The following is a 25,179-nucleotide window of genomic DNA, read 5'->3' on the forward strand; positions in this document are numbered from 1 at the left end:
GGACATGGAGTTTGAGAACATCGTGGCCAACTCGCTGCTGCTGAAAGCGCGTCAAGGTGGGTGCGCGGCAGGCGCACCCGATCTCCCCAGAGAACCCCGAATCCCGGGGAACCCTGGCCCCGCTGAAGGAACCCGACATCCCCGGAGAACCCCGATTTCCCGGGAGAGCCCCGACACCTCCCACTGGGGGAACCCGGATCCGCACGGAGCCCGAGCCGGGGTCTGGCGGTGCCGTCAGGCTGCCCTGGCCAGGTCCCCAGCCCGCATCTCCTGGCCCAGATGAGAGAAGCTCTTGGTAGTCTGGCTCTGTGTCTTCGTCCTGTCCTCTACGTGTGACCTCGGTGACAGTGTTGCTTCAGCATGGGGCAGGCAGTGTCCTGCTGGTGTCGGACAACCTGGCCCACCGAAAAAGAACCGCGTCTTTGTGGTCTTCAGGCGGACAAAGAAGAGCAGCCTGGAAACCACTCCGGGCGAGAACCTTTCGTGAACGACTGTAGGGCAATGTTATTTTTAACACAGCTGCTTGGTTTCGAGGTTTGATCCGAGGCTTTATGGTGTGTCAAGTGCGCCTTAGCACAACGTGGTGACAGATGGACAAGCTGACAAGCATTCAGCCTTTTATCAATATGAAAGTATCAGTGGGCCAGCTTTTCAGCGGGAGACCCCCGCAATCCTCTGCCTCAGACCTCATGTCTCCCTTTCTTGCCTCTCAAGAGAGCAGGCAACAGAGCCTCGGACCTCAGGTCCCCGTGCCAGCCACAGTAGTTCTTCACACCCCTTCCCTCTTACAGAATTGGTGGTTTCCTCCATTTCCTTGCGTGATGGAGCAGCTCTGCTCGAACGTTGTGCTCCAGGACAGGGTAAATACCGACTCAAGGTGCCACACCAGCCAGCCTGCATATTTAAAAGACAATCTGGAGCCGGGGTGGTGGCCATGCTTATAGTCCCAGCTACTCTGGAAGCTCAGGTGGGAGGATCGCTTGAGCCCAGGAGAGTCCAGCCTGGGCAAACACAGCAAGACTATCTTAAAAAAAGTAAAAAGGCCAGGCGCAGTGGCTCACGCCTGTAATCCCAGCACTTGGGGAGGCTGAGGTGGGCAAATCATGAGCAGGAGTTTGAGACCAGCTTGGCTAAAATGGTGAAACCCTGCCTTTACTAAAAATAGAAACAATTAGCTGGGTGTAGTGGCAGGTGCCTGTAATCCCAGCGATTCGGGAGGTTGAGGCAGGAGAATCACTTGAACCCGGGAGGCAGAGGTTGCAGTGAGCTGAGTGCGCCAGTGCACTCCAGCCTGGGTGACAGAGTTGAGATTCGATCTCAAAAAAAAAAAAAAGTTGAGAGCAAAGACTTCACCTTCTCAGTATTTTTGTGTACCAATTCACACTATTTTGAATGGAAGAACTGAGAATGTGGGGGAAGAGGATGGGATCTTTTTCCCTTAAGACACCTAGGGAGTCCCAGAGCGGCGCACATTCTCCTCAGCCTCGTTTCAGTGGGGCACTTGACTGTGCCTCTTGTCCCTCACTCTGAACTCCAAATTGGTCATGGAAGCGAATCATCCTTAGTGGAAGCCAGATTGGAGCTCAGCCAGTTTTCTTTTTACACTAACTTCCTATCTGCATATAATTTACTAAAAGGAATTCTACCAAGCTGACTTCCTTATAATGCTGCAGAGATTAGATAATGAGGTAAATATAAGTGCTCTATAAATGCTAGGCAACGTTAAACCAGATTCTGCAGCAAAGCCTAGGACCACAGTGATCGTTTGAAAAACAAAAGTTTTAATTTCTTTCCCTGAAATATCTCATACTAGCTCTATGGTGTCTGATTATGAGGTCTGCCTCATTGAGTGAGAGCATTTGCTCCTGTGTTCAAAAAGTCATTATGTACCGTTTGATTAATGGTTAGAGAAGTTGAACATATAGTATTAGAAATATATGGCTATATGCTGAGTGTTGGTTATAATTTAGTGCTGTTTTTCCAAGTTGACATCTGCATTTGTTACTTGCAAGTATCTCCCAGGAAGTACCAGGAGGTGTCCTCTTGGACACGGTGTCTTCATGGACAGACAGCTCCTTGTTTAGCTTCTTTGACTCGTGTACTAGAAAATTCACCTTTGAAGTCAATGAACATAGCACAAGAGGTACATTCTAGTCCTGAGAAGTGCGATGTTGATTTAATATTATTAGTGAGTCCGGTCATGTCCTGGATTTATTTCAAATAGAATCAGTCAATCTTAGTCCCCTCAGCCTCTGGTCCCTCCTATGGTCTGAATGTGTTCCCCCAAAATTCTGATGTTAGAATCTTAGGTACGAAGGTGATGGAATTGTGGGGCCTTTGGGAGGTGACTGTGTCATAAGAGAGGAGCCCTCATGAAGGGGATTATTGCCTTTATAAAAGCAGATAGGGAGATACCCCTCACTCCTTCCACCATGTGAAGGACTCAAGAAAGAAAGCGCCAGCTATGGGAGCTGAGATCGCGCCACTGCACTCTAGCCTGAGCAACAGAGCCAGACTCCATCTCCAAAAAAAAAAAAAAAGATGAAGGCAGCCTGCTTTTGGGGACCTCAGAAACTTTCCCCTGACAGCTTTCAACCCAGTATGCTGCCCAGACTTTAGTGTCTGTGGATGATCTTCCTTTTAAATGCCTGTGGCCCGGCCAGCCACCGTTGACCTCGCCACGGTCCCGTGACTCATTGTGCTCTGCGTCATCTCGCTCGTTCCTTTACCTTCTGGCCTGCTTGTCTTCGCGTAGTATGGACAGCGTGGCCGGCCCACCTGGAGTGTGACCGGGCCTGGGCAGAACAGCAGGAGAGTGCTGTGCCAGTGGAGACTTTTGGAACCCAGCACTGTTGAATGAGGGGTGGAGTGGCTGCTAGGGTTCAGCACATATGCCCCGAACCTCTCTTCTCTGTGGGGAGGGCCCCCCTCTTCTCTCTTTAACCTGTGACACTCTGTCCCTTAGAGCAAGCCAGGGGACCTTGTGTAGCTGTGGCGTGCAGCTCTATGCCCCAGGTCTAGTAATATTTTGGGGGCAGTCCCGTGTTTAGAGTTACGCAGTGTGTGCACTGCTGTGTGTGTTTCTTATTACTCTTAAAAAAAAATTTTTTTTTGAGACAGGGTCTCACTCTGTCACCCAGGCTGGAGTGCAGTAGCATGATCTTGGCTCTCTGCAATCTCCACCTTCCAGGCTCAAGCGATTCTCTTACCTCAGCCTCCCGAGTAGCTAGGACTACAGGTGCACACCACCATCCCTGGCTAATGTTTGTATTTTTTATAGAGATGGGGTTCCATCATGTTGTCCAGGCTGGTCTCAAACTCCTGAACCAAAGTGATCCGCCCACCTTGGCCTCCCAAAGTGCTGGGATTACGGGCGTGAGCCACCACACCTGATCTTGTTATTTACTCTTCAAACAAGTAAGTGCAGAGCCAGGTGCTGGGTGCTGAGTTCTCCCCTCCACCACCTCACCAAAGCCACCCTTGCCGAGTCACAGGGATCGGTTCTTGGTCCTTGCCTTGCGGCCCCACGGGCGGCGCTGGCGCAGCGCGTCGTGCTTTCTTCCGTGAGCGTGCTCTTCTACATCATCACCCTTCCTGTTCCGCTGCTTGGCTGGTGCCCCAGGCAGCCTAGACTTTATCTTCTAGACCTTTAAGCATCACATGCCCCCCATCTTCGTCCAGGGACTTCTCGCCTTCTCCATCCACACTTGCTCCCTTGTGCTCTTGTAGTGCCGTGGCTTGAAACAAGCTACTGTCTCTCCAGTCCGCGTCTGTGGGCCTCTCCACTCACGTTGCGGCTCACTGCGCTGCTGCCTACCTGACATCGCCACACGGAAGCCTCATTGGTACCAGAAAGAGCCTACGCCAGACCCGAATACTCACCCAGCACCCCGATGTTTGCGTCTGCACCCCGACTCTCAGTCCTTGGCCAGCGTGTTCAGCCCTCGCTTCACAACGCAGCAGAATCCAGCCTTTCCTCACCTCCACGGCGATCATGTGGCTCAAGCCGTCAGCGTATCACGTGGAACGCTGCGGCCGGCTTCTGCCTTTTCCACCCGACAGCTGATTAGCACAGCAGCCAGAGCGATCCCACTACAATTTAAGTCAGATTGTGTTGGCCCCTCTGAACCCTCTTCATGGCTTCCCAGACAACTCAGAGTGAAAGCCGTGGCCCCTGCAGTGACCTGAAAACCCCGCTGCAGCCTCATCTGCCCTCTCTCACTCTGCCTCGACACGGTTTCCTCTGTCTCTCGAGTTCTTCTTACAGGGTTTATTCTCTCACCTGAGGAGTTTCCTGGCCACTACCCCTCCCCTCATTTACTCTTCTTTTTTCTTGGAGACAGGGTCTCATTATGTTGCTTAGGCTGGCCTCGAACTCCTGGGCTCAAGCGAGCCTGCCTAAGCCTCCCCAGTAGCTGGGATTATAGGTGCACACTGCCACACCTGGCTCTCATTTACTCTTTATTTTCCTTCCTTTATTTTTCCCCACAGCACTTACTATTATCTTAGATAATCTAAATTTTACTTGTATTGTGTTTGTCAGGCTTTTTCTCTAAAATGTAAACTTTATAAGAGGAGGAAGTTTTATTTGCTTTGTTCACTACCGCATTTTTAGTGCCTAGAACAGTGCCTGGCACACATTAGATGCTCAGTAAATATTTGTTGAATGAATGAATGAATGTATGAATAGCAGTTAAGATCATGGACTTTGGAGCCAGCCAGACCTGGCTTTGTATCTCAGTGCCCTCTTTATGCCATCTCTACGACTGTGCCAGTTACCTCACCTTCATTCTAAAACGGTTTATTGCGTGCCAGGCACTCAGCTTGGCTCTGGGGATACAGGGATGAATGAAAACAGATGAATCTCCCCCTCTGAGAAGCTGACAGTCATGGAGGAAAGTACTTAGCTCAGAGAACATGGAGGATTGTCCAACCCTGGAAGTGGGTACACCCTTTTTTTGTTGTTTTTTATTCTGATAGTTTTAGGGGAACAGGTGGTATTTTGGTTGCATGAAAAAATTCTTTAGTGGTGATTTCTGAGATGTCGGTGCAGCTGTCACCAAGCGGTACACCTGTTTTGTATGCTGCTGCATCACGTGGCCACTTAAGTGTACCTGGGGCAGACATTTCCTGGCAACAACTCTCCATCATGGGAGTGCGTCTCGAATCAGCATAGGACAGCTGGCTGGCCGTGCCACGTCTGCCCCTCTAGCCACCAGATATCCATGCACAGACTTCTTCCCTTACAGGGATCCTAATCTCCCTTCAAAGACCAGAATGACCTCTCCTGCTCTGTTTCCTCCATGAGGGCCCGCTGTGGCTCCTCAGGATTCAGCAGCCTACATAAACAACTAAATGGTCTTCCCTTCTCCTACCTAATATACGTGGGGAGCAGAGGCAGGGTGGCTATCGTAGAAACTCCCTTTTAGAAAAGGAAGAACGGGGTGCCCTCAGTAGACACTGGCCCATCCTTGAAGGGGCCCTGTGGGGGTGGGAACATTCCTTGATTCGTGCCCAGTTTTGCCCTCATCTGTTCACCGTGTCCCATGGCCCTTCCCCCAGGTCATTTTCCTCCTTGAGCCAGCTGAGATGGACAGACACGTGAACCTCCACAGGTCTCTTGAGCAGTGCTGAGCTTTGCAGACGCACTTCTACTGATTTAAGTTTATGGGCTTGAAGGTTGTTTAAAGGCTCAAGCAGTTCAAGGCTGTCTTCATCCTCGATCCAAGTTCTTCAGCACCATACTTCTCCCAGGAACATAGTGGGCTTTTGATCTTGTTAAGCTGTTTACAGTGGCCATTGGTTTGTACTGAGCTCCTGTACTAGGCCCAACAAATCAAACCAAAATGGAGTCACTCATGCTAAAGTTCCATGTCACCATGCTGAAGGTTGTTTGACCTTTCAAGAAGTCAGGAGAGAGTGATACAGTAGCCACATCCCCAAACAGGCCAGTGACACCTGGCTGGGTCGTGACAGTGCTCCAGCTCGGCCACAACTTTGCTCCAGAATTGGAGCAGGTACCAGGAGCAGTGAGAGGCCAGGCAGTGGGAATGGGCACTTCCAAGCCTACAGGGGCAGAGGGGCTTTCTGGGCCCGAGAGCACTGGGATGCCCGGGTTGGCAGCTGTGGCTGGGCGGCTGCAGCTGCTCTCAGTGCTGGCTTTCCGCCCCCGCCAACCCACAAGGGGGCAGAACTCCCACCTGCTCCTGGCTCCCACCGGCCGTGGCCACTGCTGCCATCACCACCTCATCAGGCCCTGTCTGCCTTGCTGCCCGGCTCCTGGGAAGGTGGAAGTACTGGGTCTGAGCCTACAGATAGCGTCAGGCTTCGGAAGGGAAGGACGTAGCAGCCAGGCTGCCATGTTTCTTGCTAGTTACTTGAGTAGTATAAAGTTTGGGAGAGGCTAGGGACCAAGAGATAGTGAAATATGCATAAGAGCAAGAGGGACTTGATCTCTACTCAGTGATTCGGCAGCTCGGGCACAGAAGCAGCACTGAAGACGCAAGCCATGTCTCGGGGCACTTGTAGACCATGCTTGTCCACTTCCGGAATCCAGAGGGCAAAGCAGTGCATCGGCAAGTGACAGCTCAGCTCTGAGCTCCTTTAAGAGGTCAGGTAAAAATGGCGTATCCCAAAGAGCAGTTCTTATTTCAACCGAAGGGAGACCCAGCAATAGCCCTGAAGAAAAAGGACCGATAACCAAAGATGACGGCCTTTTTTCAGTACCTACTGCTTCTCTGGAATGAGTGTCTGTGTTCTCCGTGAAGCGACAGGAGCACGTTCCCCTTTCCCCACCCTTCAGTGACATGGGACATGGCTGTCACTGATGCAGCATTTAAGCATATTCTCTGGCAGTGGCAGGTGGTTTTTACGTGTTTATTAAATAAACAAATCTTAACAAAAAGGAAAACTGTGGACTGGATTTGAGGGGGAAGGTAATGAATCTAAGGTGGACATGTTGAATGTCAGGTGCTCTGGACATCGGTGGTGTGGAACATGAGTCCAGAGCTCATGATCTCAGTGCGGTATTGAGTCGGGGGAGTAGAAGAGTGAAACGAAGGCTGAGGAAGACACACTTGCATCTTCGATGGTTACCCTTTTGCAGATATCAAGTCTGTATCTCTAGCTGAGTGTCTTCTGGGCTCATCCCAGTCTACCCATCTTCCAAATGTTGGTCTCTTACAATTTTCCACACACATCGTATTTAAGACAGAGTTCGTCATCTCCCAAGGCAATGTGGCTTTTCCCCTGGTGTCCCAATTCTTCCAAATGGTCCTGGAGTCTTAGTCACCCAGGCTAAGCCATTATGTTCTGGATATTTAGTAAAATTTTAGCTGCCCTGAAGGCTGGAGATTGAAGATGCTTATTTCTCTGAGTTAAAGAAAAAAAAATGGGGCTTTTTTAACAGATCTTTCTAAAGTATAATAGTGTAGCCTTTTCCACCATTCTTGTTTCACCACGAATGCTCTTCTCCCAGAACTTCCCAAGACTGTCACTCACATCCTTCAGGTCTGGGCCCAAATGTGACCCTCGCAGGGAGGTCTCTGATCCTACCTTAGTCAAAATAACACCCTCCACCTACAGAAGCTCAGCACCTACTGTAGACCAGTGCACTGTATCAGGAGCCGAGCGCCTACTGTAGACCGGTGCGCTGTATCAGGAGCCGAGCGCCTACTGTAGACCGGTGCGCTGTATCAGGAGCCGAGCGCCTACTGTAGACCGGTGCGCTGTATCAGGAGCCGAGCGCCTACTGTAGACCGGTGCGCTGTATCAGGAGCCGAGCGCCTACTGTAGACCGGTGCGCTGTATCAGGAGCCGAGCGCCTACTGTAGACCGGTGCGCTGTATCAGGAGCCGAGCGCCTACTGTAGACCGGTGCGCTGTATCAGGAGCCGAGCGCCTACTGTAGACCGGTGCGCTGTATCAGGAGCCGAGCGCCTGCTGTAGGCCGGCGCGCTGTATCAGGAGCCGAACGCCTGCTGTAGGCCGGCGCGCTGTATCAGGAGCTGAGCGCCTGCTGTAGACCAGTGCGCTGTGTCAGGAGCTGAGCGCCTGCTGAGCGCCTGCTGTAGACCCGTGTGCTGTGTCAGGAGCTGAGGATAAGTGGTAAGTTGAAGGCGGTGCCACTTCCAGGTTGGGCTTATCTTTCTTAACACTCCACAAAATGTTTTCTGTAATTTCTTATACTCTTTCTAACTTTTTTTGGTACAGGTTCTCACTCTTGCCCTGCAGTGGCATGATCGTGATTCATCCCAGGCTCTACCTTCTGGGCTCAAGCGATCCTCCTGCCTCAGCCTCCAGAGTAGCTCGACCTTAGGCATGTGCCATCAAAACATGACAAGACTCTGTCTCTACCAAAAAAACATCTTTTTTTGTTGTAGAAGATGTTTCCCAGGCTGGTCTCAAAGTCTGGTACTCAAGCTATCCTCCCACCTTGGCGTCCCAAAGTTTGAGAATTACAGCCGTGAGCCACCATGTCTGGACTAATTTGTTATTTCCGTAGGAATTCAACAAATATCTAAATCCTCCTACACACAAGGCATAAGCACGTAATATAGTTCCCTAAGTGCCTAGTTTTGTTTCTTATCTTCCTGACTCTCTTTTCATTTGTTCTCAAGAAAAAGCTCCATATCATTCATGTGCAGCTGTCCCTATATATAGTAGTGGTACTCTGACAGAAAGTGTTTAGTTACAGTTTTATAGTTGACATAATATTCATCATATTTTTGCTTATGTACCTGGAAGTTATATGACATAAAACAATAAACCCAGTGTTTCTGTCTGATCTAGTGGTTGTCTGTGATTAAAGGGCTTCCTCATCAATAGCCAGGCAAAAATCTAATTTTCCTGCTGTTAGTGAAACTGAATGAACTGTACGGAATTTGACTGATCATGAAAACATTAAGTGTAGTTTTACATTTAGTGTTCCAGAGTATGAAATGCTGTTATTTCCATCCGTGGTTTTTGAAGGCCCCTTTTCCATTTTAATGCTTGTTAAAGTGGCATTACTTCCCCTGCGCCGCTTTAAACACGTGTAATAACATATTTGAACACACAGGACACATCCGGATTTCAGACCTCGGTTTGGCCCTGGAGATCCCAGAAGGGCACATGGTCCGAGGAAGAGTTGGAACGGTCGACTACATGGGTTCGTCCTCGTCCTTTCTACCTGGGTGCCTGAGTGCCTCAGAACGCAGAGAAATCCCACCTGAATGGACCAGCGCCTCGGTCTGAACACTCTAGTAGACGGCACAGTGGTGTTTTGACTCTCACCTGTCAGAGTGTTGAGGGGATCCTCCAGGCTGCCCTTGCCTTCTTACAGATGAGGGGCAAGGCCCAGAGCGGCTGCGAGACCTGAGGTCACTCAGCGAGGTGAGGGCAGAATTGGGATGACGCTGCAGGTCTCCTCACTCTGCCAGTGTCCTCCCCCGTGCACAGTGGCCTCTCGGAGCCTCGGGAAGTCACCCCGTTCTAGTTATTCCAAAGTTCCAGGGGCAGTGCCAGCCAACCCCAGGGTGGCCTCTGAGGGCCTCGCAGGGTCCTGCAGGAAGACCCCGAGGTCTTGTGGCTTTCTGCTGTCGTGGCTTCTGGGGTTTTTCACTGACTGAGGATAGATGGCAAGACACGACACTTGGGGCGCTCCGGGCTTGGCTCTGTGTGTCTGGAGGGAGCCCCTTCAGGAGGCGGAGGCTTCCCCCGAGCACCGTTTCCCTTGTCAATGTTACTGCGTGGCAGTCAGCTCATCCCGGATGCATCATACAGATGTTTATAAATGCCAGCTTTACTGGAATATAGTTCATATAAAGGCCACCAGTTTGAAGAGTGTAATACAGTTGATTTTATTATATTCACAGAGTTGTGCAGCCATCGCCACCGTCTAATTTCAGAGCATTTTTATCACCCCAACAAAGAAACCCCGTGTCTGTGGACAGTCCCTCCCCGTCTTTACCCCCCATCCCCAGCCCTAACAGCTCCTTATTTCCTTTCTTTGTGGGGTTGTCTATTCTGTTTCATATAAATAGAATCATACAATATTCATGGGTTTTTTTTTTTGAGATGGAGTTTCACTCTTGTCGCCCAGGCTGGAGTGCAATGGCGTGATTTCGGCTTACTGCAACCTCCGCCTCCTGGGTTCAAGCAGTTCTCCTGCCTCAGCCTTCTGAGTAGCTGGAATTACAGGTGCATACCATCACAACCGGCTAATTTTGTATTTTTAGTAGAGACGAGGTTTTACCATGTTGATCTGGCTGGTTTTGAACTCCTAACCTCAGGTGATTCACCCGCCTCAGCCTCCCAAAGTGCTGGAATTACAGGCGTTGAGTCTCCACACCTGGCAATATTTGTGTTTTTTTGTTTTTTGGGTTTTGTTTTGTTTTGTTTTTGAGACGGAGTCTCGCTCTGTCACCCAGGCTGCAGTGCAGAGGCGTGGTTGTGGCTCACTGCAACCTCTGCCTCCCAGGTTCGAGTGATTCTTCATAGGCATGTGCCACCACACCCGGCTAACTTTTGTATTTTTAGTAGATACAGGGTTTCGCTATGTTGGCAAGGCTGGTCTTGAACTCCTCGCCTCAGGTGATCCAACTGCCTCGGCCTTACAAAGTGCTGGATTACAGGCGTGAGCCACTGTGCCCGGCCGAATTATACAATATTGGACTCTTTGTGTCTAGCTTGTTTGACCTAACATAATGGTTTGTTTTTGTTTTTGTTATTTTTATTTTTGAGATGGAGTCTCACTCTGTCGCCCAGGCTGGAGTGCAGTGGCACGATCTTGGCTCACTGCAACCTCCAACACCCAGGCTCAAGCGATTCTTCTGCCTCAGCCTCCTGAGTAGCTGGGATTGCAGGTGCCTGCCACCACACTGGCTAATTTTTGTATTTTTAGTAGAGACGGGATTTCGCCATGTTGGCCAGGCTGGTCTCAAACTCCTGACCTCAGGTCATCTGCCTGCCTCGGCCTCCCAAAGTGCTGGGATTATAGGCATGAGCCACCACGCCTGGTCTTAACGTAATGTTTTTAAGTTTCGTCCATGTTGTCACAAACATTGAATGTATCCTACATTATTGGGAATTATAAGAAAATTTAAAATCAAAATTTAATTTACATTTCCTGTATTTGTTACGCAGCACCGGAAGTTGTCAGTAATGAAAAGTATACATTTAGTCCCGATTGGTGGGGACTTGGCTGTCTGATCTATGGGATGATTCAGGGACATTCTCCATTCAGAAAATTCAAGGAGAAAGTCAAACGGGAGGAGGTCGATCAAAGAATCAAGAACGATACTGAGGAGTATTCCGAGAGGTTTTCGGAAGATGCCAAATCTATCTGCAGGATGGTAGGTCAGGCTCTGTAGAGCTTGGGACATTGCACTTCTCACTCACTGCAGTTGTTTTCACTGGCAGTTAATAACAAAAGGAGTTTGTCTGTCATCTTCAGCAAGCCCTGGCCACCCACCTCCCAGGCCCTGCCCCGCCCCTGCAGCCCAACAGGGAGGACATGCGTGCTCAGGAGCACTCACGTCCACCTGTCTCCTGGCCCAGCTGGGAGGACTCGGGTGTTCAGGAGGCTCAGGTCCACCTCCCTCCTGGCCCAGCTGGGAGGACTCCCATGCCCTGGAGCACTCACATCTACCTGCCTCCTGGCCCAGCTGGGAGGACTCGCGTGTTCAGGAGCACTCATGTGTACCTGTCTCCTGGCCCAGCAGGCAGGACATGCCTGCTCAGGAGGCTCAGGTCCACCTCCCTCCTGGCCCAGCTGGGAGGATTCTCGTGCCCTGGAGCACTCACATCTACCTGCCTCCTTGCCCAGCAGGGAGGACTCACGTGCTCAGGAGCATTCATATCTACCTGCCTCCTGGCCCATGCTCCTGCCACTGGGATTTCATCTCAGTTCAGACAAAAAGGGCTGGCAAGAAAAGTCTCCAGATATGATCTGGAAAGTACTTAATTAGGTTTCAATTAGAGCAAAACAGAGTAAAATTCATGGTTGAATTTCTCAAACGATGCTATTGAAAGGGAAGAGTGGTACCAAGGCTACTAATTCAGTTTTCAGAAAACAGCTGAGCCTTGTTTCATTGACCAATCATATATGAAGTTAGACATAAAACTAATCTTTCATGTGTTTTGAGATGGTAAGGGTTTAGCCGCCTGCCAGGGATTCCAGTCCCAGAGGCACTGGCCTGAGGGCCTGCCGTGTGCCTGGCTCTGGCCTGGTGCTGGGCGGACCGCACCTTAATTGTGCCAAGGACCTCTGAGGCTGACACAGGCACCCATGAGTCACAGCAACGAGATGAGCCCCGTGCTGCGGAGACCTGGCCCATGGTCCCAGAATGAACAAGGAGCCATCAGGGTCCATCTGCCTCTGGGACTGGACTGTGTTTCCACCCCTGGCTGCCCAGACACTCAGTGAGGGAAACTCTCTTTGTTACTTAGTTTAAACCAGTATTGTTTTTTTGAGCCCATTTTTTCATTTACTTTCATTCAGCAAGGGTGTATTGAGCATCTTGTATGCTCCAGGCACTGGGGGAAACAGCAGCAAGTCAAACAGATGTCCCCCCCCCAGCAAGAATTAACAGGAAACAGGACACAAGCATAGACGTGTGGGCTGTGGGGGGACCCGCACTCGGGAGGACAGGGAACTGCCTGGAGGGGCGGCAGGCTCTGGGGAAGAAAGGGGGCCGGTCTGCCGGGCAGAGCAGACAGAGGGTGTCTGCAGCAGCAAGGTCACAGTGGCGGGCGACTGGCAAGAGCGGGAGGGGACTAGAGGGGAACCGGACAGAGCAGGACGCCCAGGCTGTGCGAGCCACCTGTCACCTGCCGGTGCTGAGCCTTGAGCGTAGCTTCCTCTGGTGGCCATGAAGCCATCGCAGGGCTCTGAGAAGCGTGAAGTGAGGGGCTGGGCTTGGGCTGCTGGGAGAGAATTAATGGACAGGAAGGAGGGAGGCTGTTGAGGGCTTTGCAGCCATTCAGGTGAGAGTACAGGTGACGCAGACCTCGGCGCTGGCCGAGCAGGTGTGAGAAGCGATGGAAGACGACCACTGTCAGGTTCAGGATGCATCCTGAAGGCAGGTGGTGGAAAAGACTTTAGGCTGACTCCAAGATGGACTGGAGGGAAGGGGGCGCTGGAGCCAAGTCCTTGCGATGGCGGGAAGGACGGCAGCTGGTGCACAGGAGCGCGTGGGCACCTCCTCCGGCCAGCGCAGCACAGCTGGGAAGGTGTGAGCAGGGCAGTGAAGCATCTCTTACGGAGCTTCCTTTTCTCAGACGGTCAGCCCAACAGGCAGCGAAGGTGGGAGGCGGGTGTGAGGGGAGCAGAGCTTTGAAGCCCTGGAAAGCAGGGGCTTCCTCAGCAGCATCAAGGGCCCACGTGGACCTGAAGGGAGGGGAGTGACTGTGGTTGTGTGCTGGGCTCCTCCCACACCCAGATGGCACAGGCTCAGAGCCCGCAGGGAGCTGCACTTACCCAGCTGTGGTTTGGCCCAGCAGCTAGAGAGAGGCAGGGGAGCCGAGCTGCATGCAGAGGAGCAGCTAGAGGACAGACTGCGGGATGGAAGCTGGTTCCAGCGGACGAGGAAAGGGGCACAGGGAGCGGCAGGTTCGACAGGGTGGGCAGAGCATGGCCCACAGTTGGCAGTCCAGGCACCTCCAGACCAGAGTTAGAAAGGCTAGACGGACGCTCAGAGAGGAAGCTGCTTGGAGTGGAGCTGACGGAGCGCTTGCTGGCCGAGAGTCTGCGGTGTGACCCGGGAGAGAGTGGCTGGGGGCCACTGCGGGGATGGAGGGCGAGGTTGGAGAACGGAAGCCACAGGACCAAGCAGCCAGGCATCGGCCCCTGCCTGGGCGTGGGCATTCCTAGCAGCTGTGCCTGGGTAACTTGCATGGGCTGGCAGTGGCTGGAGAGGAATTACCGTGATGTCCTTTCCATGAGTCTCCATATGTGAAGCCACAGACACTACAGGCTTGTGGCTGTCTCTGCTTAGAGCTGACTGTTGAATAATGGAGTGTCCCTACCCCCAGGACACTGGCAGGGCTGCAAGAGTGTGCACATAGGCACTGGAAACGGAGCCTGCCCCAGGAGTCCACAGTTCAACGTGAAGCCTAAAGCACACACAGGAATGGCTGCAGTGAAACAGCAGAATGCATGCTTGTTGTGGTGGCTGGGGGAGGATGCAGTGGGTGTGGTGAACGGCTAGAAACCAGGACTCGGGGCTTCCAGGACGAAATGGTGGTGGTGGAGGCGCTGGGGAAGGAGGCGTCTGAGTGAGGGCTGCTGTGAGAGCGCATCAGAGTGGGCCCGGCTGAGTGTCAGCCGCCACTACAGGCTCCTCTCTCCCAGCCTCCGTTTCTCATTTATGAAATGTAGATGAGAGAAGTTTTTACCTTGTAGGATTGTTGGGAGGATTAAATGAAATAATACAAGTAAAATGTTTAGTAGCAAATAATTCTCAATAATTACTAAGAAGAGAAGCGAATCGTTCTTAAGAAACTACGGGTTATAATGGCATCACACAGCAAATGCCAGCGGCTGGACTTGCGCCCCGCGTTTGGACCAGCTCTCTCTGCTCTGCGCTGCCTGGTCAGGCCATCTGCCTTAGTCCCTTCAGGCTGCGATGACAGAATCCCTCAGACTGAGTAATGTATAGACAGCCGAAATGTATTTTCTCAGTCAGGAGGCTGGAAGTCCTAGATCAAGATGCCTGCAGATTTGGTGTTGGTGAGGGCCGCTCTCTGCTTCAAAGATGGAGCAACGGCTGGACATGGTGGCTCATACCTATTATCCTAACACTCTGGGAGGCTGAAGTGGGAGGAGCCAAGGAGCTCGACCAGCCTGGGTAACACCGCAAGACATTGTCTGTATTTAAAAATATAATAATAAAGATAGAGCCTTGTCGCTGCACCCCCACGGGGCAGAGGGCAAAGCAGCCCCCTGGGGCCTCTTTTCTGATGGCACGAATCCCATTCATGAGGGCAGAGCCTTCATGACCTCATCCCCGCCGCAAGGTCCCACCTGTCAATACTATTGCACTGGGGATGAAGTTTCAGCTTACAGATTTGCGGGAGACACGCACATTCAGACCCTCCTGGCCCTCAGTGGGAGTGGAGCATGCTGGGAGCAGGCTCAGCCATGGGCCATGGAATCCCTGAGATGCCGAGGTGGTATTTGCATTGCATTTAATTTTCAGATCTGTTTTATTTATTTATTTATCTTGTTTTTTCTTTGAGATGGAGTCTCAAGAAACAGATCTGGCCCAGGCTGGAGTGCAGTGGTGCCATCTCAGCTTACTGTAGCATCTGCTCCTGGGTTCAAGCGATTCTCCTGCCTCAGCCATCCAAGCAGCTTGGACTACAGGTGCCTGCCACCACACCCGGCTAATTTTTGTATTTTTAGTAAAGATAGGGTTTCACCATGTTGGCCAGGCTGGTCTCTACCTCCTGACCTCAGGTGATCCACCCGCCTCAGCCTCCCAAAGTGCTGGGATTACAGGCGTGAGCCACCGCAACCGGCCTTCAGATGTGTTTTACGTTAATAAAGCATGCAAAGAATAAATGCACTGAGCAACTCTTACTGAGCACCTGCTCTGGCTTGGTGCTGGGGTACCGCAGTGGGCAAGAGTCACACAGCCCCAGCTTCAGGAAGCTTTGAGTCTAGCAGGACAGCCTGGCAATAACGGCGCATCCAAACGACTCATTCTCAGCAGTCGTGATACTTGTCATCCAGGAGAGGTGGAGGATGGCCTTAGGCTGTAGCAAAAAAAGCTGGGGAGCCTAATCTAGTGCAGGGATGGGGGCCAGGAAGCTGCAACCTGAAGAACCGAGCAGGAGTCAGCCAGGCAAAGAGCTCCGCAGACACAGCCGTGGGGCAGGCACAGCCCAGCAAGGAGCTGAGAGCGAGCTGGGAGACAGGGGCGCAGACGGGAATGCTTTCTGGTCTCTGGGACTTTGGTTTGGCCAGGGGTCAGCATGCTTTTCTGTAAGGCCAGATGGCAAATGGTGTTTAGACTTTGCGGGTCTCTCTTACAGCTATTCAGCTCTGCCACTATAGTGCCAAAGAGCGGTGCCAACAAAGCCTTGTTGATGAGACCAGGCAGCTGGTGCATGTGGCGGGTGGGCTGTGGGCCCCAGCCCTGCTCTAGGTCACATTCCAGGCTCCAGGTCTTCCATGTTTTGCTTTTGGGCACAGCCCGACTTTTTCCGATTGGTCATAATTGTGGAGGAAGGCTTATTTGACTTTGTGATGATTGTAAATATGTGTGTAAGGAATACTTTCTAAACAGGTGCTTCTGGTAATTTTAAGAATCTACTAGAATACCAAAATATTAAGAATATATTTTTAGAACTAGGTTTGCTAAGTGTTTGCCTCACCTGAGGTCCTTAGTGGTATTTCTGAAATTTGCAATAGTATCTGTTTCCTTTTTAAAAATCCCCAAACGCTTATGATTAATTTTTTTAACTGAAGGAATAACATAGCCACCCCCTTATTTATTGGTAGCTCAAAGGCAAAAACCTTAGCCCTACTCCTTTGAGAAGCAAAACATGGTTTAATGAGTGAAGTCTGGTTGATGCTTTGAAATTACTCGTTTAGATGCACCTGCTCTCTGCCCTCCCGAGTCCTTTGCTTGTTATTACGGAGGGGAGTTTGGGGTTTCATTTGTAACCCAGAGGCTTAAGTGGATTCCATCTCTGCCTCTTGCAGCTACTCACCGAGAATCCGAGCATGTGTCTGGGCTGCAGGGGCGAGGGAGCCGCTGGGGTGAAGCAGCACCCCGTGTTCAAGGACATCAACTTCAGGAGGCTGCAGGTGAACATGCTGGAGCCCCCTTTCTGTCCTGATGCAAGTGCATTGCCAGGACGGGTGGGCCCCGGGAACAGTGATCCATACAGCACAGTTTTTCTCTTTCTTTCTTTCTTTCTTTTTTTTTTGAGACAGAGTCTCGCTCTGTCACTCAGGCTGGAGTACAGTGGCATGATCTCGGCTCACTGCAACCTCTGCCTCCGGGTTCAAGCAGTTCTCCTACCTCAGCCTCCTGAGTAGCTGGGACTATAGGTGCACACCGCCACGCCTGGCTAATTTTTGGATTTTAGTAGAGACAGGTTTCACTGTGTGGCCCAAGCTGGTCTCGAACTCCTGAGTTCAGGCAATCTGCCCGCCTTGGCCTCCCAGATTATCAGAATTACAGGCGTGAGCCACTGTGCCCGGACTCTCTTTCTTTTTTTTAAATAGAGATGGGGGTCTCACTGTGTTGCTCAGGCTGGTCTTGAACTCCTGGCCTCGAGTGGTCCTCTGCCTTGGGCTGCCAGAGTGTGGGATGATAGGCTGAGCCACTGCGCCCGGCTGCAACAGCTTTTTGTTTGCTTTACGACAGATCCAAAATCACCAGCTACGTCAGCACGTGGCTTGTGCGCGTGGTGCCTGTCCTACCTGGCTCTTCCCTACCCCATCACCCCAGTGTCCTGTGGCCACTCACTGGGCCCTGGCTCCCGGCCTGGTGTCACCGTCAGCCTCACTGCTGGTGGAGTCCCCCGGTGGCTGAGACCACAGGCCACCCAGCTAATTGTTAATTGTTTTCTAGAGAACGGGGGTCTCCCTGTGTTGCCCAGGCTGGTTTTGAACTCCTGGCCCCAAGAGGTCCTCCTGCCTTGACTTCCCAAAATGCTGGGATTCCAGGGATGAGCCACCGTCCTGACCACTAGTGTCCCCTTTCTGGTCTCAGGGCTGTCTTTCCCTCTTGTTCCTGCGTTTCCCATAGCTGTGAGGGCCTGCTTCCTTCGCCTGGAACGTGTATTCCCACCTGCTTCTCATAAGGTCCTGGGACTGTGGCCTGGCCCCATACTGAGGACCCTGAAGTGGTCACTGTGCCTCCTCGTGAGCGTGATGTTGGGACGCCTTCCTGTGGACTGTCCCCTAGGGGCGGGGCCTGCCGGTTCACTTCCACTTCCCCACCTTGCGGGGGGTGAATGAACGAAGAGCAGTGCTGACCGTGGCCTTCAGCACATCACTGCTTTACTGTATCTCCCACCGTAGCGTACAAGTCCTGGGCGGAAAGTGTCCTCAGAACTGCGGGCGCCCCGGCATGAGCAGATGAGGGTCCCACAGCTGCCAAGTTCCTGCTTTTTGTTCCTGTGCCCTGAAAGTGCAAGCAACTGTCCTGAAGGCAGGAAGGGGCCCGGCCTTGGTGCGCCCTCCTGCCTGACTGACCCCTGGCACTGAAGACAGCAGTGCCAGCATAGGAGCTGCAGGCGGGGCTCCTGTCCCAGAGGAAGGACCTGCTGAGCCAGGGAGCTGGGCAGAGGGCGGAGGCCCCTTGCAGCCTTAGAGGCCACTCAGTGAACCCGGAGGAGGACGGGAAGTGGGAAATGCCACTGTTCCTCTGGCTTTCTGCAGGCGCTTTGCCAGGAGCACACAAAGTGTGGGAGGCAGGGGTGAGAATTGTCACTAAGGGATCCCACCACTGGTGGCCTCCGTCACTGTCCACACCTCTGGTTCTGCGTTGCGTCTTCCAATATGTGTTCTCCATCCTGTCCTGCATCCCTGGGCTTTGTTTGCAATCCATTTTCCACTGCAGAAAAGAGAAGGGCGTGGCGCTCAGGACGAGGGTGTGTCAGTATGTGTGTGAGAGAGGGAGAAGGGGGCAGGTGGAGAGAGAGAGCCGGAGCACGCGGGGGACCTGGCACAGACAGTACCCACAGGACTGCTGACACTAAAAGCTTGGGAACCACCTCTTCAGAGGACACACTCTCCCATTTTCTAAATGGGAGAGTGTGTCCTCTCAAGTGACGGGGGGCGCTGGCAAAGAAGTGGAGAGAGGAGGAGTGGCGGTGATCCGCGTCGGTTTGGCGGGCGTTTTATTCTTTGTCACTGAGGGGCTGAGGACTGCTGTAGTGAGTCGGGGGTGACGCTTCCTCTGCTTCCTCCGTTCTGCTGCACAGCCGCATGCCACTTACTGTAAGGACGTCCTGGAGATCGAGCAGTTCTCCACGGTGAAAGGGGTCCGCCTGCACACCGCAGACGAGGAGCTCTACGCTCGGATTGCTACAGGGTGTGTCTCCATCCCCTGGCAGAATGAGGTACTGCCCTTCTAGTATGGCAGGTTCCCGCTGGTTCCAGCAATGACCAAGGAAAAGTACGACCTCAGGTGAACCGTCCACCTCGGCCACCCAAAGAGCTGGGATTACAGGTGTGAGCCATCGTGCCCGGTGACGTTTGTTCTTAAAAGAATCAACTAACCAAATAAATAAAAATCTAATCTAATTAAGAAAATAAAAATACACAAAAATTAATTTCACGGGGAGAAAAATCATGTAAAGAGAGAATTAAAGATAATGAATACTTTGCAGAAATTTATGAAAACAAACATAAAACTTGGATGAAGTGCATTTCTAGGAAAACATAATGTATCAAAAGTAACCACAAGTCAAACAGAAGCCTAAGTAGGCTATTTTCAAGAGAAGAAATAGAGTTGTCAAAGTGCTACCCTTCCAAAAAACTCCAGGCTCAAACGATTTGACACGGGAATGTTAGCGCACCTGAGAGAGCAAATGAAGGTGTGAGTGGGCTTGAAATGTTCCAGACTCCAGAAAAACAAAACTTCCCAATTTTTTTATAAAGCAAGTATAAATTGATACCAAATCTTATAAAGACCTCATACAAAAGCCCATACCAATCTCTTTTATGAAAATTAATACAAAACCCTTAATAATTACCAAACAGAACCCAATAGCACATCAAAAAATTACAACATAACAGTGGAGTTTATTTCAATAATACATGGATGGTTCAATACAAGGATATTCAGTAACGTAATATAATGGATTATGTGAATAGACCCAAAGAAAAAATAGATAATTTTCATAGATGCTGTAAAGGCATTTGACCAAATTCAATACCCATTTTTCTATGCTGTCAATAAAATAAATTAGTTACTACTTCTTTAGCATGATAAAAATATATCTATTAGCCCAGAAGGCATCATTTTACCCGACAAGGGCACACACTAGAGGGAATAATGTTAAAATTAGGAATAAGAGGATAACCACTTTCAACTTTATTCTTAATACTGATGCTTCTTGACTCACTATGGGGTTACCTCTGGATAAATGCATAGTAAGTTGAAAACATAAGTCAAAAATGCATTTAATATGCCTAACTGGTGGGGCGCGGTGGCTCACGCCTATAATCCCAGCACTTTGGGAGGCTGAGGCAGGTGGATCACGAGGTCAAGAGATTGAGACCATCCTGGTCAACATGGTGAAACCGGTCTCTACTGAAAATACAAAAATATTAGCTGGGCATGGTGGCGCGTGCCCGTAATCCCAGCTACTTGGGAGGCTGAGGCAGGAGAATTGCTTGAACCCAGGAGGCGGAGGTTGCGGTGAGCCGAGATCGCGCCACTGCACTCCAGCCTGGGTAACAAGAGGAAACTCCGTTTCAAAAAAAACAAAAAACAAAAAACAAAAAACGCCTAACCTACCAAACATGACAGCTGAGCCTAGCCTACCTTAGCTATGCTCAGGCACTGATGGCAGCCTACACTTGGCAAAATCATACAGCAGCACAGTCCACTGCAGAGCGTCTGTCGTTTGCCCTTGTGACCGCGTCGCTGCCCGGGAGCCTCCCAGCTTCACAGGACAGTATTGTACAGCACATCACCAGCCTGGGAACGCATCAAAGTTGAAATTTGAAGTATGGTTTCCATTGAATGTGTATTGCTTTTGCACCATCATCAAGTGAAAAAATTTTAGTCAAACCATCCTAAGTTGGGGACCATCTGTATTTTTAGGAGGCCCTTCCATGTACATTGATGGGGGATTATAGAATCTGGATCTGTCATCCTGGCGAACGTAATGAATAAAGGCACACAAAATCAGCAGAGTAAGCAGCTTTCAGGGCTGAAAGCCAGAAGAGGGTGGCAATGCAGGGAGAGAAGCCAAACGCCAGGGCTCCTTCTGCTTTGTGGTATTTGCTGATCTGGACGAGATACCTGGAAGGCTCAGCTAAGCCTCTTGAGCATAGGGGACAAAAATGAAATCTAGTACCGCCAAGTTTGGGGTCCCAGGCAGGTCACTTTCCACTTCGGGGTCCAGCCCACCCAAGAATAAGGATGACTTGGAAGAAAAGCAGCTCTCAAATGTGGATGGTCGTCTGGGGCCATGCCAGTTCCTTCCCGTCAATCACATCAAGTTCTCAAAACTGGAACTTGGATTATGAAGGCCTAGGCTGTGTAGTGTCCCCAGGAGCCTAGAATTGCAAACAGAAATCGTCTCTGGAAGAAGATAATACCTAAAGCTTCAAATGACTCTAACACATTTCAAACACAACATCCAGGACACGAACATAAATTACCAGGAACCTGAGATGAGGCCCAATGGATGGGAATTAGCTGAAACGTCAGGCCGAGAAACAGACCGAGCAGAGGCCTGGAATCGATCTGGTGTCTAGATAATGGAGATATGAGATGCAGACGCTTAAACAATTGTGCTTCCCATGTTCAAGGAGAAAATCTGCAAAACTTGAAAGTGTTGGCAGGAAACCAGAAACTATAAAATGTGACAACAGCATACTCTGGGGTGCGTATAAATTACAGTCCTCAGGCCAGGTGCAGTGGCTCACGCCTGTAATACCAGCACTTTGGGAGCTAAGGAGGGTGGATGACAAGGTCAGGAGATCAAGACCATCCTGGCCAACGTGCTGAAACCCTGTCTCTACTAAAAATACAAAAAATTAGCTGGATGTGATGGAGCTTGCCTGTAGTCCCAGCTACTTGGGAGGCTAAGGCAGAATTGCTTGAACCAGGGAGTAGGAGTTTGCAGTGAGCCAAGATTGCACCACTGCACTCCAGCCTGGCGACGGAATGAGACCCTGTCTCAAAAAAAAAAAAAAAAAAAAAAAATTATGGTCCTGAACACTGCAGAATTCCAGAACTTAATGGTAGAGCAAGGGTTTAACAGCAGAATAGAAACAGCCAGAGAGAACTAGGAGTAAGTCAGATGACACAATCCAGAATAGAGCATTGAGAGGCAAAAGAATGGAAAATTCTGGCCAGGCGCGGTGGCTCACGCCTGTAATCCAAGCACTTTGGAGGCCAAGGTGGGCGGATCACCTGACATCGGGAGTTCAAGACCAGCTTGACCAACATGGTGAGACTCCGTCATAAAAAAAAAAAAAAAAGAACGGAAAATGCAGAAGAAAAGACATGGTGAGAGGATCTAATATACATTTATCTGGAGTGCCAGGGAGAGACAGAAGGAGACGATCAGAAGCAGCATTTCAAGGACAGTGAGTGAGAGGATTTAAAACTGATGAAAGTCATCAATGAACAAATTCAAAGCCCAGTGAATTCCAAGGAGAAAAAAGAAATCCAGACTGTTAAAGCAAGTCCAGATAATGACAAACCCCATCAACAATACACAGGACAGGGAGAAGATGGATTTAATGGGGATACTCAGAGGCAGAGGGTCATCAGAAGGAGGCGCCTCTCTCCCAAGTTCTCATCATCCCAGGGCCAGGGCCAGCCAGTCACATCATAGGGAGTTCACCAGGAGAGGGATCTGGCTTCTTGTCATTCTGTGTATTTGTAGGGAAATTGGAAGGGAACCGGGAGCACCTAGCCAGTCATGTAGCAATGGGAGATTTCAGGCTGTGGAGAATGTCTTTGCTGGTGAAAAGAACATCCTGACCTTAGACATCTTTCACCTGGGGGATCTGTGTTCCAGAACTTCTGGAACTGGTATCAGTAAGGCTTTGAGCTTTCCTTCTGAGCCAGCCTGTTGCTAGGTTACCAAAGGGGACCTCCAGGGCCATCTGGCTGCCAAGCAGACTCGTCTCTCCTTACACACCCAGACATATTACTGCAAAACTACAGAAAACCAAAGACAGAAAATCTTAAAAGCAGCCAGATGAAAAAACGGCACAGTTTCAAAGCAGCAGCCACGAAATTAACAGCTGATGTCTCTGCAGCAAGAATGAAAAGTGGCTTCAATCTGCTGAAAGAAAGTAACCGCCGCCTTTGAGTCTATATCCCACCAAAATCCATCAAGAAGGAAAGCAAAATAAAGACACTTCCTGATAAACTGAAACAGAAAGATTTCAGCAATACAAGACTCACTGTCAGAGGAATTCTAAAGGATGTTTTCCAGGCAGGAGAAAATGACCCTAGAGGAAGATCAGAGATCCAGGAAAGAAATGGAGAGTGATAAAAACGGAAAATACAGGCATCAATTTAAATAAAAGCTAACTGCTCTACAACTGTTGTGTCCGTATCTTTTGCGACATGTATGTGTGTGTGTTTTTGTTTGTTTGTTTTGAGACAGACCCTCACTTTTTTGCCCAGGCTGGAGTGAAGTGATGCAATCTCGGCTCACTGCAACCTCTGCCCCTTGGGTTCGATTCTCGTGCCTTAGCCTCCCGCGTAGCTGGGATTACAGGCATCGGCCACCATGCCCAGCTACTTTTTGTATTTTTAGTAGAGATGGAGTTTCACCATGTTGGCCAGGCTGGTCTTGAACTCTTGATCTCAGGTGATCCACCCACCTTGGCCTCCCAAGTGCTAGGATTACAGGCGTGAGCCACTGTGCCTGGCCTATCTGTGTGTTCATACGGAATTAAAACACATGGCAATAATACCCTCCAAATTAGGAGAAACCAAAAATTACACGTAAATGTTGTAAGCTCCCTGTATGATCAAGGACAGAATAGATTTATGTTAGATTTTGATACCCGGAGGATGAATGTTGTAATTTCTAGGGTAACCACAACAGTGTATGACTTCCTTTTTTTTTGAGACAGAGTCTCACTCTGTCACCCAGGCTGGAGTGTAGTGGTGCGATTTGGCTCACTGCAACCTCTGCCTCCCGGGTTCAGGCCATCCTCCCACCTGGGCCTCCTGAGTAGCTGGGATCACAGGCACCCACCACCATGCCCAGCTAATTTTTTTTTTTAATTTTATGTTTAGTAGACACAGGGCTTCACCGTGTTGGTCAGGCTGGTCTCAAACTCCTGACCTCAGGTAATCCGCCTGCCTCGGCCTCCCAAAGTACTGGGATTACAGGAGTGGGCCACCACGCCTGGCCCTCATCTCTTTTCTGTGCATGTGTATGTTGCTTCTTAAAAAAGAGGGTGGTTATCATGCCGTATATGGTGTGTAATCGGCTAACGTTAGAAGCCTTTCCCTGTGTCACACATGCTCATCTGGAACCGGGTTCTTGCGGCTGCCTGTGGCTCTGTCGGGAGATTCACGTAACCAGGCTCCTTCTGCCCAGCATCGATCTTTTTTCCATCTTTTGTCCCGAGTGTCGCTGTAATAAATCACTGACCACACGCGCCTGACTGTCTGCATAGGATAAATTACTGGAAGTGTTTCTGCCGTTCGGGGACTGTGCCCGTTTCTAGGCTTTGGAGACATCATGGCAGACCGCCCAGTATTGATCTTTAATTACTCTTTTTAGATGATGCCGAACTTTTCTGTGAACTTTAAACCTGTGTCTTGACAATCCCTTTCTGTAAGCCTTTCACATTAGATTTCCTGTCAGGATGATAGTGAATTCTAGGCTGATGATGTTCGTTCAGCCATGGCTGAAGCAGTTATGATTTGCTGTGGCCATGTAAAGTTCCGATGACCCATCATCTCCCTGGACTGGTTGGAATAATTTGGTTTAGGAGCACATAACAGAATGACCTGGAATCACAGCAGCTCAGACAGAACAGAAGTGTATTTTTCTCTTACAGATGAAAGAATTCCAGGCCAGGCTAGAATGACAGCTGCACACAGTCAACTGGGCCCCCCTCTTTCCAACCCCCATCACCCCAGGATGTGGCTTTTATGCTCACAATCCAAAATGGCTGCTCAAATCCAGCCAACACATCCTATTCTGGGAGCAGGAAAAAGGTGGGTGTGTTCCTTCCTTTTATGTCCTTCTAGATAGAAGTATTACTCCTGACTTCTGCTTGCATCTCCGGGCTAGCACTTACTTAATTATATGGCCATAGCTAGCTGAAGGGAAGCACAGGGACTGTCGTATACTAGCTAAGTGGCAAACTGCTCAGATAAAAAGGTTTTTAAGAAAGTCAGAGCGGCGGTTAGGGTGCAACTCTAAACTTACTGTCATGGGATGAACTGTGTTCCTCATTCGGGCTGAAGTCCTAACCCCCAAAACCTCAGAATGGGACTGTATTTGGAGACCGGTTCTT

At 50.3% G+C, this 25,179-nt stretch overlaps 1 protein-coding gene and 1 long non-coding RNA gene across 2 annotated transcripts; both read left to right on the top strand.

Moving 5' to 3' along the window:
* Nucleotides 1-4: 4 nt before the first annotated feature.
* GRK4 (G protein-coupled receptor kinase 4) lies at nucleotides 5-19,076 on the top strand. Its single transcript, XM_064363430.1, has 8 exons — nucleotides 5-273; nucleotides 370-483; nucleotides 2,966-3,020; nucleotides 3,730-4,014; nucleotides 9,000-9,147; nucleotides 11,124-11,332; nucleotides 16,690-16,827; nucleotides 18,924-19,076. Exons 1-8 carry the CDS (start codon nucleotides 5-7, stop codon nucleotides 19,074-19,076), a joined length of 1,371 nt encoding a protein of 456 aa, XP_064219500.1.
* LOC135270142 (uncharacterized) lies at nucleotides 8,041-8,784 on the top strand. Its single transcript, XR_010338390.1, has 2 exons — nucleotides 8,041-8,105; nucleotides 8,211-8,784. It is a non-coding gene; the product is annotated as an uncharacterized LOC135270142 (long non-coding RNA).
* Nucleotides 19,077-25,179: the final 6,103 nt, after the last annotated feature.

This window comes from Aotus nancymaae, unplaced genomic scaffold, assembly GCF_030222135.1.
Source record: "Aotus nancymaae isolate 86718 unplaced genomic scaffold, 86718_ANA_hifiasm-v0.15.2.pri h1tg000006l, whole genome shotgun sequence".
NCBI lineage: Eukaryota > Metazoa > Chordata > Mammalia > Primates > Aotidae > Aotus > Aotus nancymaae.

Coding starts and splice junctions, on each gene's coding strand:
- GRK4 (XM_064363430.1), top strand. CDS start 5: ATGGAGTTTGAGAACATCGTGGCCAACTCGCTGCTGCTGAAAGCGCGT. Junction 3,021..3,729: donor AGCTCTATGCCCCAGGTCTA/GTAATATTTTGG, acceptor GTGCTCTTGTAG/TGCCGTGGCTTGAAACAAGC. Junction 16,828..18,923: donor AGCCCCCTTTCTGTCCTGAT/GCAAGTGCATTG, acceptor TCTGCTGCACAG/CCGCATGCCACTTACTGTAA.